This window comes from Lepidochelys olivacea, assembly GCF_965140295.1.
Source record: "Lepidochelys olivacea isolate rLepOli2 genome assembly, chromosome: 17".
Classification (NCBI taxonomy): domain Eukaryota; kingdom Metazoa; phylum Chordata; order Testudines; family Cheloniidae; genus Lepidochelys; species Lepidochelys olivacea.
This window is the reverse complement of record NC_140427.1, coordinates 7005822-7019574: the sequence shown is the minus strand read 5'-3', so window position 1 is coordinate 7019574 and position 13753 is coordinate 7005822. Positions and strand designations below refer to the sequence as shown.

Sequence of the window (13753 nt, the reverse complement as noted above, 5' to 3'; positions counted from 1 at the left end):
CTCAGTGCTTTTGCTTTTTTGCAGAACATTGTCACTGAAGGTCTAAATCCGTTGCCGCTTGCTCCTGTTCTCAGTTTTGTTTTCTAGATTGCATAGGATCTGTTTCTGTTCAAATCAAGTCTGACTGTTTCTGATCAGTTTCTACGTAGGTGGTTTTAACCATTGCAGTAATTCTGCCCTTTCACTTATATTGAGACAATTTTCCAGTCTTTTTAATTAGATGCTTGACTTTCCCTCCCTTCAACATCTTGCATTTTTGCAGGTTTGACTCCAACAGCAGATGATGATGAAGCGTTACGCTTTGTCATCCATGATATTCTTCAGAAAGTGACCGTGGGACAAAGTGCTATTTCCCTGAAGCAAACAGAGACCAAATCAAACAACTCTTTGATGTACTGCGGAAAAACCAAAATCTTTATGACCAATTTCATGGTAAGCACGTTACATTCACCTCCTGGAAGAACAAGGGTGTGCTTCTGCAATATGAGTCAAAGCCCAGTTCCATTATAGACAATGACAAAACTGACTTCAGTGGAACCAGAATTTCACACCCTGTTCACATTATTTAAAAAAAAAACAAAAAAAAACCTTTTACACTTTGGTATGTGGTGAGAACGCTCCAATGGGAGTAGGCATTTAGTCTTTTAAAAACCCCATCTCCATTGTGTCAGGGACATGAGGTATTCACCCAGACTGTACCTGTTTCCATGCCCACTCATTTGCTATTGCTCGTCACAGGTGCACTGAAGATTATATTCAGTTTCAGGCTGATAAATTTCATTCCTCTCCTATGTGTCAAATCTCCTGTTCACAACGTGCTTAACATGTTGCTGAACTCATAGCTACATGCTTTGCTGAACTGGGCCTAGGCTAATGAAGCAGACCACTTTAAACAAGCTTCTTGCATTGGCTTTGATAGAAAGTCTTTTTCTTCTAGGCACTTTCCCACCCCTAGGTCTCTTCCCTCTCACTTTAGGAATAGCAGACTATCTAATTAGTATGTCTTTTCTTTGGCTTTTAAAAACATGATCTACAGTTCTAGAAACTGAAATATTTTCATGTCTCCATGGAGACATTAACCCACCACTGTTTAATAGTTTTCTGAAATGTGTTCATGCAAAATACCAAAGGATCCATCTTCTAAATTAATGAAAAATGAGAGGCCAATCACAGCTTTTTCCTAAATGACTGAATGAATATGCAGTCTACTAATGGCAAGATTTTTTCCTTGCCACAGCTAGAACAACTTGAAGCTAGAAGAGCAGCAGTACTATCTGAGAAAGCATTTTGCATTCAGTGTTGCTGGAGAAGATTTAAGCAGAGGAAGCTATCAAAGCAGAGATGGTCTGCTACCATCATCCAAGCTGGTAGGTGAAAGCCGATACAGGTGTGGTTCTGATGTCCAAAGGTAATTTTTCCAGATGGGTTAAATAATATTCAAAGTGCCAGGGTCTGGGTGCCATAACTGAACATTGGCACAAAGTTTACAATTAGGAAATGTATACAACTGGCTTTGTTACAGGTAAAGGCTTTGAGATCCTCTATACTCCAGTTCCTTTATTCTTGACTCTTCTGATTAAATCTTCAGCTATTCGCTCCTGGTTAGCAAAGAAACATTTTCAAGGAATGCGCCGGGCTGCTACTGTTATAAAGCGTGCCTGGAGGAAATGGAAAGTAAGTACCATACGAACTGCATTGAGTCAGTGTCTGGTTGCCTGCTTCTTTGTACGTGTTTAAAAATATTCTCCTCCTTCAGGTAGTCATAAGACAACTTAAAAGTACAGTGCTGTGACTTGCTGTTTTATTCCTTCCTTCCCATTACTATAAATATGCCTCCTCTGTTTCTCTTAATGGGAAAGGAGAAAACCAGTCTCTATAGTCTCCTCTCCTGGGACCAGAGTTAGTTTTCTCAAGCTGAAGGATGGGAGAAAGGCAAGAATTCAGAATTCAATCCTGCAGTTAGTCCCCTTTGAGGGCAGCGGGATCAACTCCTCAGTTGCTCTTCAGCTTCATTTAATGGAGAGTTAGTGTTTTAACCAGCCACCTAGACTCTTAATTCTGCAGAATGTTGTCCTAGTGGTTAAATTGCCCATGTTGTTTTTGGAAGATTCTAATAACTTAAGGGCATAGGGGGCTACTTCTGAACTAGCTACCTCTGCTCCTTTCAGTCTCTCAGGAATATTGTTTTGTCTCTCTTCCCTAAGGCAAGAATGGATGCGCTAGCAGCAGAGGAGCTGGATTACGCTGAAGAAAAATTCCATTCCCCTGTTCCTGGTGCTACCGTTTCCTTAGACCGGTCACCTAGTCCACTGGAAAAGACTTGGCCTCTAAGTGCAATAATCCAGTTCTGGCCTCTTGGACTAGTTCTTTCTACTGCACCTGTTACAGTGGTTGGGTTTCGAAAAGACCTGTCCCTTCTGGCATGCTTGAAAATACTTCATCGGAACAACGGTTACAAAGTGGAGAGCAATCTGTTCAGCTGTGGCATCACTTCCATTAGAGCACTCCCACAGGTAACATACCTAATATTGAGAACACTTCAAAGTCAGCAGTATGACCTGACATGCAACAAACTCTGGTTATTACGTAACGGCATAGCTAGTGAGATTTACTGTCCAAACTTGAGCCTTTTGTGCTTGTAAGCCACAGCCTTGCCCCACGAATGTCCAAGGCTGAGCGAGACTTCCTGGCTCAGCCAGACTTCCTATGACCTTAGGCATGTCATTTAACTTATAATTATCTGCAGTTTCATAACTTGTGCACTCCATCAGGACGCTGAAGGTTAATATAGTGCTGGAAGCATTTTTGATACGAAAATGCTTGCAGAAGTGCTAAGTATGGGCCTATAAAAAATCTGCGACACCAGGGCTTTCTAGAATTCAGAGGAGGGCAACACTGAACTATCTCCTCTCCCACTTGTTTCCAGAAGAGAGCAAATTGGGGAAAGATTCAGTTAGGTAAAACTGCCCCCAACTGGTCAAGTCACAACCCCACACTTGCTTCTCCATGAACTGCTCTTTACTTAAAGGCCTAGCTTTTTTTTAGTCCTGTTTCTCAGCATGAAATAAACTCAGATGCCATCATAGGATGCTAAGCATGAAGGAACATTTGTGTAAGCCTCAGCACACGGGGGACCTAAATTCCAACCACTGGTTGCATGCACGTTGGCATTCAAAACCAAAATCTCCTATTTAAAAATGTAGTACTGTAGCCCCTGCTGGTTTGAAGGGCTTATTGTACAAGTTCTTCTCTGCTGTAACTTCCCTGAAGTCTGAGGGCCAGATTTCCCCACCCCTGCGTACAGGGAGTTGTATTTATTCGCTCTGCACGTAGTCTAACGTCAGTGGGTTGGTGACTGGTAGCAAACTGAGCCCAGTGTGTGGCTGATTTCTTCCCCCTCCCCTGCAACTAAAAACTAATTATTTTTCTTCCTAGGGCTCTGTCAAGTTTCACTGCAAGAAGTCTCCACTGCCTCACGCAAACATCAGTCCACATAACCAAGCCTGTATGATCGCTGGATTCAACCAAATCTTACTAGATAGGGGAAAACTGCTCACTACATAATTTGAACTTTTGGCCACCATAAATATTTATTGCACTTTTTCCTTCAAGGAAGGACTTCTTTCAAGCTGCTGCTTCTAAATGTTTTAATCTATCTACAATATTCATGTATGAGACAGATCAATTTTAAAAATATCAGCTGCTACCCTGGAACCTTGATTCCTCCCCCCACCCCAGTCACATATGTAAGTATTACAGATATATTGGCCATTAGCACAGATTTCTTACTTTCTCCTACAGGTAATAGAGGAAGTATTAATACCAAGAAAACACTACAGTAGGACAAACAAAATCACAACAACCTTTAATAGAACTAAAATATTTTGGGGGAAATAATTGAACAAGTAGCTCTATGATCTGATGTAAAATATCCTTCCAGCCCTCCACTGCATAGGGAAAAGTAAGAGGTCAACAGTGAGTTTTTCAAGAAATCTGAACACTACTAGGGATCATCCCCCAATCTCTCCTCCCCCCCCCCCCCCCCAAGGCAAACATACAGCCATTTACCTCGAAGAGCACTAAAATTCAACAGGTTGCTAATGCTTATGAATAAAATACAAGAATTGGTGGAGCTTAGTGCTGGACACAACTGGCTCAGGAAAAGTGGGATCATAAGACTGGACTCAATGTATCTGACCAGCTGAAGAAAAGTTAACATGCTGCTTTATCTGAGTTTGGACCAATACAATTTAACTGCTTAAAAAGTATATAACGAGTTTCGCCCTCTTGATGCTGCTAAGGTCCAGAGCCCTTCACTGTTGCACCCATCCCCAGGATTAGGGTCACAGATTGTGCAGGGGCAGAAGTGTTTCTTAGCATGGGAACCTTTAGAGCAAGAGAGCTCAAAAGGGCTCTTTTCCTCTTGCTTGACCTGAAGCAGGGAAATGTATGTTTTGTTTGTTAATCTTCCCTACCTAGCATTTTAATAAATATCTTGTGCAGCTCTCTGGACTCTAATTTCTCAGCAAGGTTTGTCAAATGCTTGAAGGATAAAGTTTTAAACACTAGGGGACTTAATCTAACCTTTCTCCTTCCTTACACACCTGACAGCAGCAATGCCTAGCACAGCTACTGTTGGCAATGGAACCTGTACTAAGAGAAAGTAAGTCACAGCACTAAAACACTAACCTTCAATTACACCTAGTAGATGCATACATATTCCCCCTCTCTTCAGCCACTTGTGACAAAGCTTACCATATGACAACGCTGGAGGTGAGAATTAGAGTGCAGACATCCAGGAGTTAAATATGTTTTACTGGGTAGGGGGGAAGAGAGAGAACCATCTGAGGCTGTTTCAGCAAAGCACATGGTAATAAAACATTTCTTCCAGGTTTAGAAAAATTCATGATTAGTTCTGTTCCTGAAGAGTCTCACTCCAAAAGCCAATTCTCTTTCTCTGGAGGTTCAACAACCCTCAAGCAGCAGTCTGCAAACTCCACAAATAATGGCTCTTGCATATATATTTTCATGAGGGAATCTTTTTCTTTGGCTTGATCTACAGTTAACAGAAGTTGCTGCAGATGGGGGTTGAGTAGTAAGCTTCTCAGTTCTTTAGACTCCCCTATTTTAAAAATAGAAACTTAATTAAAGGAGGAAGAGTGCCACATTGAAATTAAAACATGCAGGGGATTAATCATGGGTTTGAAAGGTTGATTTTAAAAAACAAAAAACACACTAATGCTGCATCTGCTTGAGGAAACCAGAAAAACTTAATATGTAGGAGGGAAACTTACACACATATTTAAGAGGAAAAACCCAAGCCCAACCTTTCCCATTATCTGTTGTCTAAGAGGACTTAAACTCACCCCCCAAAGCTTCAGCAGATGCTACTTTTGTAAATACCTAATTTCCTGCAATTGGAGAATAAGTCCAGCAGTACAGTCAAAGAATGTGTTGCTTATTTGTCCTTGTGTATGTGCTATGGTACTCCCAATTCAGTTTATTTGGAAATTACTCTTAGTTTTTGTACAAAAACTAACACACACCTTACTAATGGTATAATAAAGATTCCCATGAAGAACTAAAGACCGAGCACTGAATTTCTCAACTTAGCTTTTAATAGAATTCTTAGGTGTTGACTGAAGCAGAACTGGTGTCAGGTCTTACCGTAGACATCACACATTAATTTTAAAGATTACCTAAGAGTTTGAGTTTCTGCAGTGGAACTCTGTCCACCTCATCATCTTCTGTCAGGATATCATCTACAGACCAATGGCTTCCTAAGACAAACAGAAATGTGGTTTAACTGATAAAATAGAAAGAAATGTTCGTCTTGTTGCTGTGACTCCTATCTACTATCCCTCATTTAGAACTCAGATCACCCACTGGCAATGGGGTAAACCTCAGCTGTGAAATACCTAGACTCCTTCATCCCACTTTCCTGTAACCTTCGGAGTACCATTCAATGTAGAGGTCTCCTAGACAAGACCTTACACAGTTGTAATACCTGAAACACTGAATAGGTATTCACTCACATGGCACTTTCTAAAGAAAAAGGACTTGGCCCTTCTGCTTTTGGTATAAATGTAGAGGACTCATTTGAAAATCTGGACAACTACCCATTCAAGTTTAGTCTTAGCTACATATTTAATTTAAAATAAAAAAGCAGATGTTCCGATTAAACTCACATGTGTTAGCTGTAGAGCCCATTAGCTTGTCACAAGGTACTTTACAAAAGATAGCTATTTAGAAGGATTCTGGGTTCTAAGCATATTCTAACCAGCTAAAGGAACAATTCTATTAGGAAGCAGTACTATTCCAACCAAACAGGCTACATTCTACAGTTATAGAAAAACTTTTCCTCCCTTACATAAACAATAGCAGGCATTTGCTAAAACAGGCAAGTATTCAGCAAAAAGTAGGAACAATTATAAGATTGTTTCAAATTACAACCTTTATAATAATGTGCTTTAATTTTATGTATTAAAAACCTGTCTATTTATGGGGGGATTAAATGTATTTAGGCAGTTTTAACAGGTTTACAAATCACTGCATTTAAATATCAGACAAAATTATAATCATTACCACAATGAGCTTTTGTTTAGAAAAACATTACATAGTAATCTAATCATTAGATCTCTCTAACTATATTACAGAGAAAGCCTCTTTACCATATCCAGGATGTGGTGTTTCTGGTACTTTTATTAGAGAGAGTGAAACTTTTGATGACATTTATTAAATCAGGCATGTCTATCCACTGTTAATATAAAATAAGTGGACAGTTGTACTTTTTTTCCCTTTAGCAGACAAATGTTTTTTGCCTGAATACTGAATAAATGGTAACCAAATACCTATTTGTCCTCTATTTTTCTGGGTACATAATTGGCGTGTTAATTTTTCCCAGTCCCTAGGTTTTGGGCTATTTTTCTTTCTCCAATGAGAAACTAGCAGTAACCAAGCAGATGAAAGATGAACTCTTTGGTTCTTTTTGTGTGACCATTTCTGCTAAGAAGCCACAGAAGGCTCATTTGGTAATCGATATCCAGAATTTATGCTTTTAGTATATTTATAAAGGAAGTAAACATACCTTCATTTTCCACTGGTTTAACTCTTCTGAAAGGTGAGGATGGGTCTGTAATCAGCGTCTTTCCAACCTGATCCTGTTGGGGTCTACACTGGTCTATGAAAAATTCAAAGTTACATGAATTCTCCACAGCAGGAAGGTCACACAGCTGCAAGTGAGCAGTATCTTAAAAACTCCTTTCGAACAATGTACAGCGCTGAGCCAAAGTCATCTTCTTACCTTTATGCTTCTTGTAGCAGGGGACAGAACAACTACAACAAAGAACAGTGTAAGTAAGTATAAAAAAAAAAAAGAGCCATTCCTTTTTTTAATAAAACACCCGTTAGCGGGTGCCTGGGCGCCGCCAGAGACTAACTGCAGCCACGCTCCTTGCAGAGCGAGCAACCTCGGGGACAAGCAGCGGCTCCCCGCGGCGCAGCGAGTATCCCCGCTCCCCGCACGGGGTCTGGGCCCAGCAGCGCCGGCGAATAGGCAGAAACGAAGCGGCTCCGCTGGTTCACTTGTAGGACAGAGGGGGCGCCCCCCACCTCTCTTCCCTCCTCCCCCCCCCCCCCCGAGGGGGAAAGAGCCATCGCGGGGCTCCGGGGGCTGCCGCGCCCAGCTCTAACCGGCGGCGGGCGGAGAACGAGGATCCCCTTCCCTGCCGCAGGCCGCTGCCCCGGGGGGGGCGGACCCGTCCCGGCAGCCGGCACGAGGCTCCCTTCGCAGCTGAGGGGCCACGGGCCGCTACTGCACGGGGGAGGGGGAGCGGCCCAGGCCGGGAGCCAGGAGGCCCCTGCCGGGAGGGGTCCTGCGGGGGGGGGGTCACGGGAGGAACCTGCCGGGCCTGGGAGCCGGGTGCCCCTACCGGGGGGGGGAGGGGGCTGTTTAACCGGCCGTGACCGGGGGGGGTCCCAGCCCGCGCCCCCCGCACTCACTATCTGGCCCGGCAGCCCGGGCAGCGGTACCGGGGGGCGCCGCGCCCCGCGCACACGCCGCAGCCGCCGCCGCCGCCCTGCCGCTCCATGCTCCGTCCGCTCCCAGCCGCCGCCCGCGCTCCGGCTCCGCCCCAAGCCCCGCTCAGCCGCGCGCCCATCGCCTCCACCCGGCTCTACTAATCCATCGCCGATGCGCGCCGCCCCCAGCGCGGGGGGGGGGGGGGGGCTGGAGGCCCCGGGTCAGCCCCTGCCCGCTGGACTGGGGGCCTTGGCCGCTGGGGACACCCCGAGCAACAGCAGGAGACAAGATGGGCGGGAAGAGAAGAGGAATTAAGGAGACAAGACCCAGGGCCAGGCGCTTAGCACAGAGAGCATCACTGCTGGCCGCCCTCAAGAGGCACGCCGATGCTTCTGAGGCAGCCCCTGGGGCGAGAACGGGGTCGTGTCTGGTTTCAGAGGAGCAGCCCTGTTAGTCTGTATTCGCAAAAAGAAGAGGAGGACTTGCGGCACCCTAGAGACTGGGCCCTAGGGCCGTGCAGGCTCCTGCCACCCAGGGGTGCACGTACGGAGCGCTGGCTGAACCCCTGTTCTGTTCACGCCCTCGGGGGGCCCTGGCATGGGCCCCGGTCCTTGGGTCTGAGCCCCTGTGGCCTCTCAGCCCTTAACTGAGAACCACTCCCCACCCTGTCCTTCCTTACCTTGGGAGCGGAGGGGTGCTGTGTTACATATTTGGATAGACCAGCCTCAGGTGACTGAAGCATCTCACCCTTGTATTCAACTTCCTTGACTGGCTCCCCTCCTCTGTCCACCCCTTCAACCTACTTCTATTGCCTTCGGCCCAGGAGCGGCGGAGCACTTCCCAGAAATTAAAATACAAACAAAACTCTCTCCTTTTTCCTCCTTTGTCACCCATAGTCATAGAATTGTTTGCTTCCAGGTTTAAGACAGGCATTTTAAAAACAGCAATAGGGCATCTAGCTGCATCTTTGGGTGCCTAAATACCTTTGAAAACCTTGTTCTTACACCTTATTTTCAAGGCTCAGAATGGTCTGGTTCCAAGGTACATAAAAAAAACCCCTCCTCCACCCACCAGATCTGTGGCTCTGCCACTCCCCAGAACCATGACCCTGTCTAGAGATTCCAGGGTACCACACATGCCTTGAGGAGACAGCACTATCGCAGGGATGGGCCCATAACTTCACTCCCACAGGACCAAGAAAGGACACCTCACCACTTTTGTTTTCAGTCCTGCAATGAGTTCGGATACTGTGCTGATGGACATGGTGTAAGAATCTGAGAACCCATTAACTCATTTTACTTTGCTTCTAAATATTGAGCTGCTTTCCAGTTAACAAAGCATTTTTCCTCTTCTCCTGGCTGGAGTTTCTATTGTCATTAGCTAAATTTATGATAACTCGACTTACCTTTGAGACCTTTGCGTGGCTTCCACTTGCAAAGAAAGGGTGGGCATGCAGCTGTAGCTTTTCAACCCAATTTCAGGGCCCTGGGGATATTCCAGCTGGAAGGAGAAATTGATTGAATCTGGTATTTTCTTTGGTGCAATCTTGTTTATATACAAGGAATGTACAAAATCCCACTCCTCACAAACATAGGAAGAACCAAAAACAACCTGAGCAGTTTCTTAGCTTACAGCTGCCAGTATATTTACAGACTCAAAAGCTCTCTATAGTTTTTTCTAGGATATCACACCCCAGACTTCAGAGCCCGAGATCTAGCCTGAGCTGCAATGTCTACACCGCTGTTTTTAGAACTGTAGGCGAAGCCTAAATGTGTCAACCTGGGCTCTGAGCCTCACTCTCACAGGCTGTGTAGACATACACTTAGTTACACTAGAGGCCCACATAAAAGAGAAGGTCAGGTCTGCTGCCCCAGAAGAATTTTTTTCTCCTCCTTTTTGAGTCACTCTTCTTCTCTCCCCTCCCCCCATCCCTTTTAGATGGTTGAATTTAGTTTGATGCACCCAGACTGGATATTTTTGTTGACTATAGTGACACCTGCTGGAATAAATTGGTTAGTCTCTAAGGTGCCACAAGTCCTCCTTTTCTTTTTGCGAATACAGACTAACACGGCTGCTACTCTGAAACCTGCTGGAATGAACCTTTCAATGCTCTACAAAGTCAACTACGGGGAGATTTTCAAAGGCATAAAACAGGAGTCAGGTGACCAACTCTGATTAGCTTTTCATTGAGAGTTTGGCTCAAGCTGCCTTTTGTGCCTTTGAAAATCTCCCTGTAAATTCATGCAACTTCAACAGATATTTGGCACTTTTTACCTGGGAGACGATGGGCTCATTCTATTCTATTCTTCCTAGAAACATTACCTACAAGCAATCTACATCAGCATGACCTGCTTTGTTCACTAGGAGCCTGAAAATTAGACAGACAGACAAATCAATGTGAATTTGATGAACCTCAGACTATGGATCACTTTTTGGAACATTAAATATCTATTGTATTCACACAAAGAAAACATTAGTTCGTTTAATGTTAGTTAAGGTTACACTGTCACTTCAATAACATCTTCAAGTACTGAAAAACTAGCAGACATATAGTTAAGAACCACGCTTCTATTGCTCTGTCTATACCCATATAAAATGTGTTAACTCTTGCCCATTGCTATCCTCCTTCTACAACTCGTTGTTCATGCCCCTGGCTCTGTACAGTCCCATGCAGCCTTAACTCCAAAATACATACAAGGACAGCACACATGTTCAAAGAAATGTTAAAACCATCACATCTCTTAAAAGAAGAAGTTATAGTTTTAACTATATAGTTATAGTTTTATAGTATGTCTCCTTCTCATATGTATATTGGATTTAAGGCTGTATGGTAGTTTACAACAAGGAGACAAGGTTAAAAGTTGTTCTCTTTTTCACAGCAATCCACAAACAAAAGCATATGTCTCCTTCCTGGATAAACTACCATACATGTTGCTTTGCTCTCGCTTTTAAAGAGGGAGTTGCTCACAGTGCTGTTTTCCACATAGTCCTGCTCTGGAGAGGCTTCTTGTGAGAAATAGAGGGACCCTCTTACAAAATACTCATACATTTCTCCCTCTCCCCCACTCTCTCTATTTTGTTGGTCTAGGGATGGGCCTGGAAGAGGGTTAGAGGCATCATTAGCTGAGATGAGATTCTGAAATAGTCTGGAATTTAGATGGATAAAAGGAGAGGCACTCTTCCAGACGAGAGGGACAGAGTAGGAAAAAATATGAATTCTCCATGAAAAAATAGGGATTCTGAAAAGAAAAAGAGAGAACCACTGGCTCTGTACTGTGGCTATGGTAATAATCTGCTACATGGAGTGACATATTTCTGGAAGGAATCCCTTTATAAGACACCGCAAAGGGATGGACACTGTAGAGCACATTATACATTCTCCAAGTGATAATAGCATCCTGCAGGTTACTGCCGGTTGATCAACAAGTCTCAGTTCCATGCAAGGTGATCAGGAGTGCTAGACTTGAAAGCTAGTGTCCATGTTTGATCTGAAAACAAGTAGAGGGAGAAGGGACCCCCTAAATGGCCACAAGATAATCTAAAGCAAACATTTACTTCTTTGCAGAGTTAATGGTTAAACTGAATGGTTATACTGGCATTAGAAAAGGTTCAGAGAAGGGCAACTAAAATGATTAGTTTCAGAGTAGCAGCCGTGTTAGTCTGTATTCGCAAAAAGAAAAAGGAGTACTTGTGCACCTTAGAGACTAACAAATTTATTTGAGCATAAGTTTTCGTGAGCTACAGCTCACTTCATCGGATGCATTCAGTGGAAAATACAGTGGGGAGATTTATATACACAGAGAACATGAAACAATGGGTTTTACCATACACACTGTAACGAGAGTGATCACTTAAGATGAGCTAATGGGGGGGGGGGGGGAGAAAACCTTTTGTAGTGATAATCAAGGTGGACCATTTCCAGCAGTTGACAAGACTGTCTGAGCAATTGGGGGGTGGGGGGGAGGAGTACACCAGTCGGAGAACACTTCAATCTCTCTGGTCACTCAATTACGACCTAAAAGTCAAAATATTACAACAAAAAGACTTCAAAAACAGACTCCAACTAGAGACTGCTGAATTGGAATTATATTTGCAAACTGGATACAATTAACTTAGGCTTGAATAGAGACTGGGAGTGGATGGGTCATTACACAAAGTAAAACTATTTCCCCATCTCCCCACTGTATTTTCCACTGAATGCATCCGATGAAGTGAGCTGTAGCTCACGAAAGCTTATAAATTTGTTAGTCTCTAAGGTGCCACAAGTACTCCTTTTCTTTTTTTAAAATGATTAGAGGTTTGGAATGGGTCCCATATGAGGAGAGATTAAAGAGGCTAGGACTTTTCAGCTTGGAAAGGAGGAGACGAAGGAGGGATATGATAGAGGTCTATAAAATCATGAGTAGTGTGGAGAAAGTGAATAAGGAAAAGTTATTTACTTGTTCCCATAATATAAGAACTAGGGGCCACCAAATGAAATTAATGGGCAGCAGGTTTAAAACAAATAAAAGGAAGTTCTTCTTCACACAGCGCAGAGTCAACTTGTGGAACTCCTTGCCTGAGGAGGTTGTGAAGACTAGGACTATAACAGGGTTTAAAAGAGAACTAGATAAATTCATGGAGGTCACGTCAATTAATGGCTATTAGCCAGGATGGGTAAGGAATGATGTCCCTAGTCTCTGTTTGTCAGAGGGTGGAGATGGATGGCAGGAGAGAGATCACTTGATCATTACCTGTTAGGTTCACTCCCTCTGGGGCACCTGGCATTGGCCACTGTCAGACAGGATACTGGGCTGGATGGACCTTTGGTCTGACCCAGTATGGCCATTCTTATGTTAATGAATGTTAGTTACCAGAATTCATCTTACAGTCTGGGTAGCACAAAGCACAAGCACAATACTCACGTGATCACTCACGAACAGCAGCCTGGTAAAGGGAAGTTTGAGTTTCGGTGCCTTTGGATTTATGATTTGCATTTGTTTTGCAGCATAAATGATCAACAGAAGTGACAGGCAGCATTGTAGGTTTATCAGCACACTGATGAGGAAAATGCAATACACACTCAGGTACCACAGTGATAAGCATATTGTAACTATCCAGAGTATTTTACTTCATATTTTCAGCACTGGATCTACAGTTCCTGTGAAACTAGAGGACCACTTGCAAATCCTGCTTCACTTACTCACAAGTTTACAGTGCGGAATGCAGCTGCCCTCTTGTGGTGTTCCAAGCAGAACACACATTTCACACCTGTGCTCTCTCTAGCTTTCTGAATGGATCTTAAGATATTAACTCTGCCCTATAAAAGCCAACAAAGCCTGGATACAATGAACCTGGGCTATGCCGTAAGGGTCTTCTGTGTTACCAGGCTTTTACAGGGGCAGCGATGCGGAAGGGGCTGAATAACATGATGAAGTGGGGCGGAGGAATTTATATGGATGAGTTGGAAGATCTTATTTAAGGTCAATGATCTAATATATTTCTGGGTGTACATAGTATCGACTGTATCTTAGACAGAAGGCTTTTTAAATTTGAAAAAATAAACAAATCTGGATTCCTAATTACTGTACCTTCTCCTGCTTCTTACTGTTATTACTGATGCAATATTTACACACCCTAAATCAAATCAATGCCCCATTGTGGGAGGCACTGAACACACCCAGAGCAGGAGACAGTTCCTGCCGTGAAGAGTTTACAGTCTAAATAGACACAGCATGAGAGGGGAAGTAGAGG

The 13753-nt window shown here is 43.7% G+C and overlaps 2 protein-coding genes across 7 annotated transcripts in view; one reads left to right on the top strand and one right to left on the bottom strand.

The window, feature by feature from the left end:
* MYO19 (myosin XIX) overlaps window positions 1-4504 on the top strand; it is a 32128-nt gene extending 27624 nt beyond the window's left edge. The window contains exons 21-25 of the mRNA XM_084651128.1: window positions 263-432; window positions 1238-1367; window positions 1589-1674; window positions 2205-2513; window positions 3436-4504. Coding sequence (XP_084507254.1) covers window positions 263-432; window positions 1238-1367; window positions 1589-1674; window positions 2205-2513; window positions 3436-3564 — 824 coding nt within the window. The 3' untranslated portion in view covers window positions 3565-4504. The remainder of the gene's footprint in view (window positions 1-262; window positions 433-1237; window positions 1368-1588; window positions 1675-2204; window positions 2514-3435) is intronic.
* Window positions 3843-13753, bottom strand: part of ZNHIT3 (zinc finger HIT-type containing 3) — a 33938-nt gene continuing 24027 nt past the window's right edge. For 2 of the 6 annotated variants that reach the window (XM_084651130.1, XM_084651131.1), the window contains exons 2-7: window positions 12925-13057; window positions 9426-9520; window positions 7304-7335; window positions 7088-7180; window positions 5700-5780; window positions 3843-5122 (exon numbers count right to left, since the gene is read on the bottom strand). In XM_084651130.1, the coding sequence (XP_084507256.1) occupies window positions 4932-5122; window positions 5700-5780; window positions 7088-7180; window positions 7304-7335; window positions 9426-9520; window positions 12925-13057 (625 nt within the window). In that variant the 3' untranslated portion in view covers window positions 3843-4931. Of the gene's footprint in view, window positions 5123-5699; window positions 5781-7087; window positions 7181-7303; window positions 7336-8001; window positions 8175-9425; window positions 9521-10294; window positions 10389-12924; window positions 13059-13753 lie in introns of those variants that run through there. The other 4 variants (XM_084651133.1, XM_084651134.1, XM_084651135.1 and 1 more) reach the window with 3 other exon arrangements.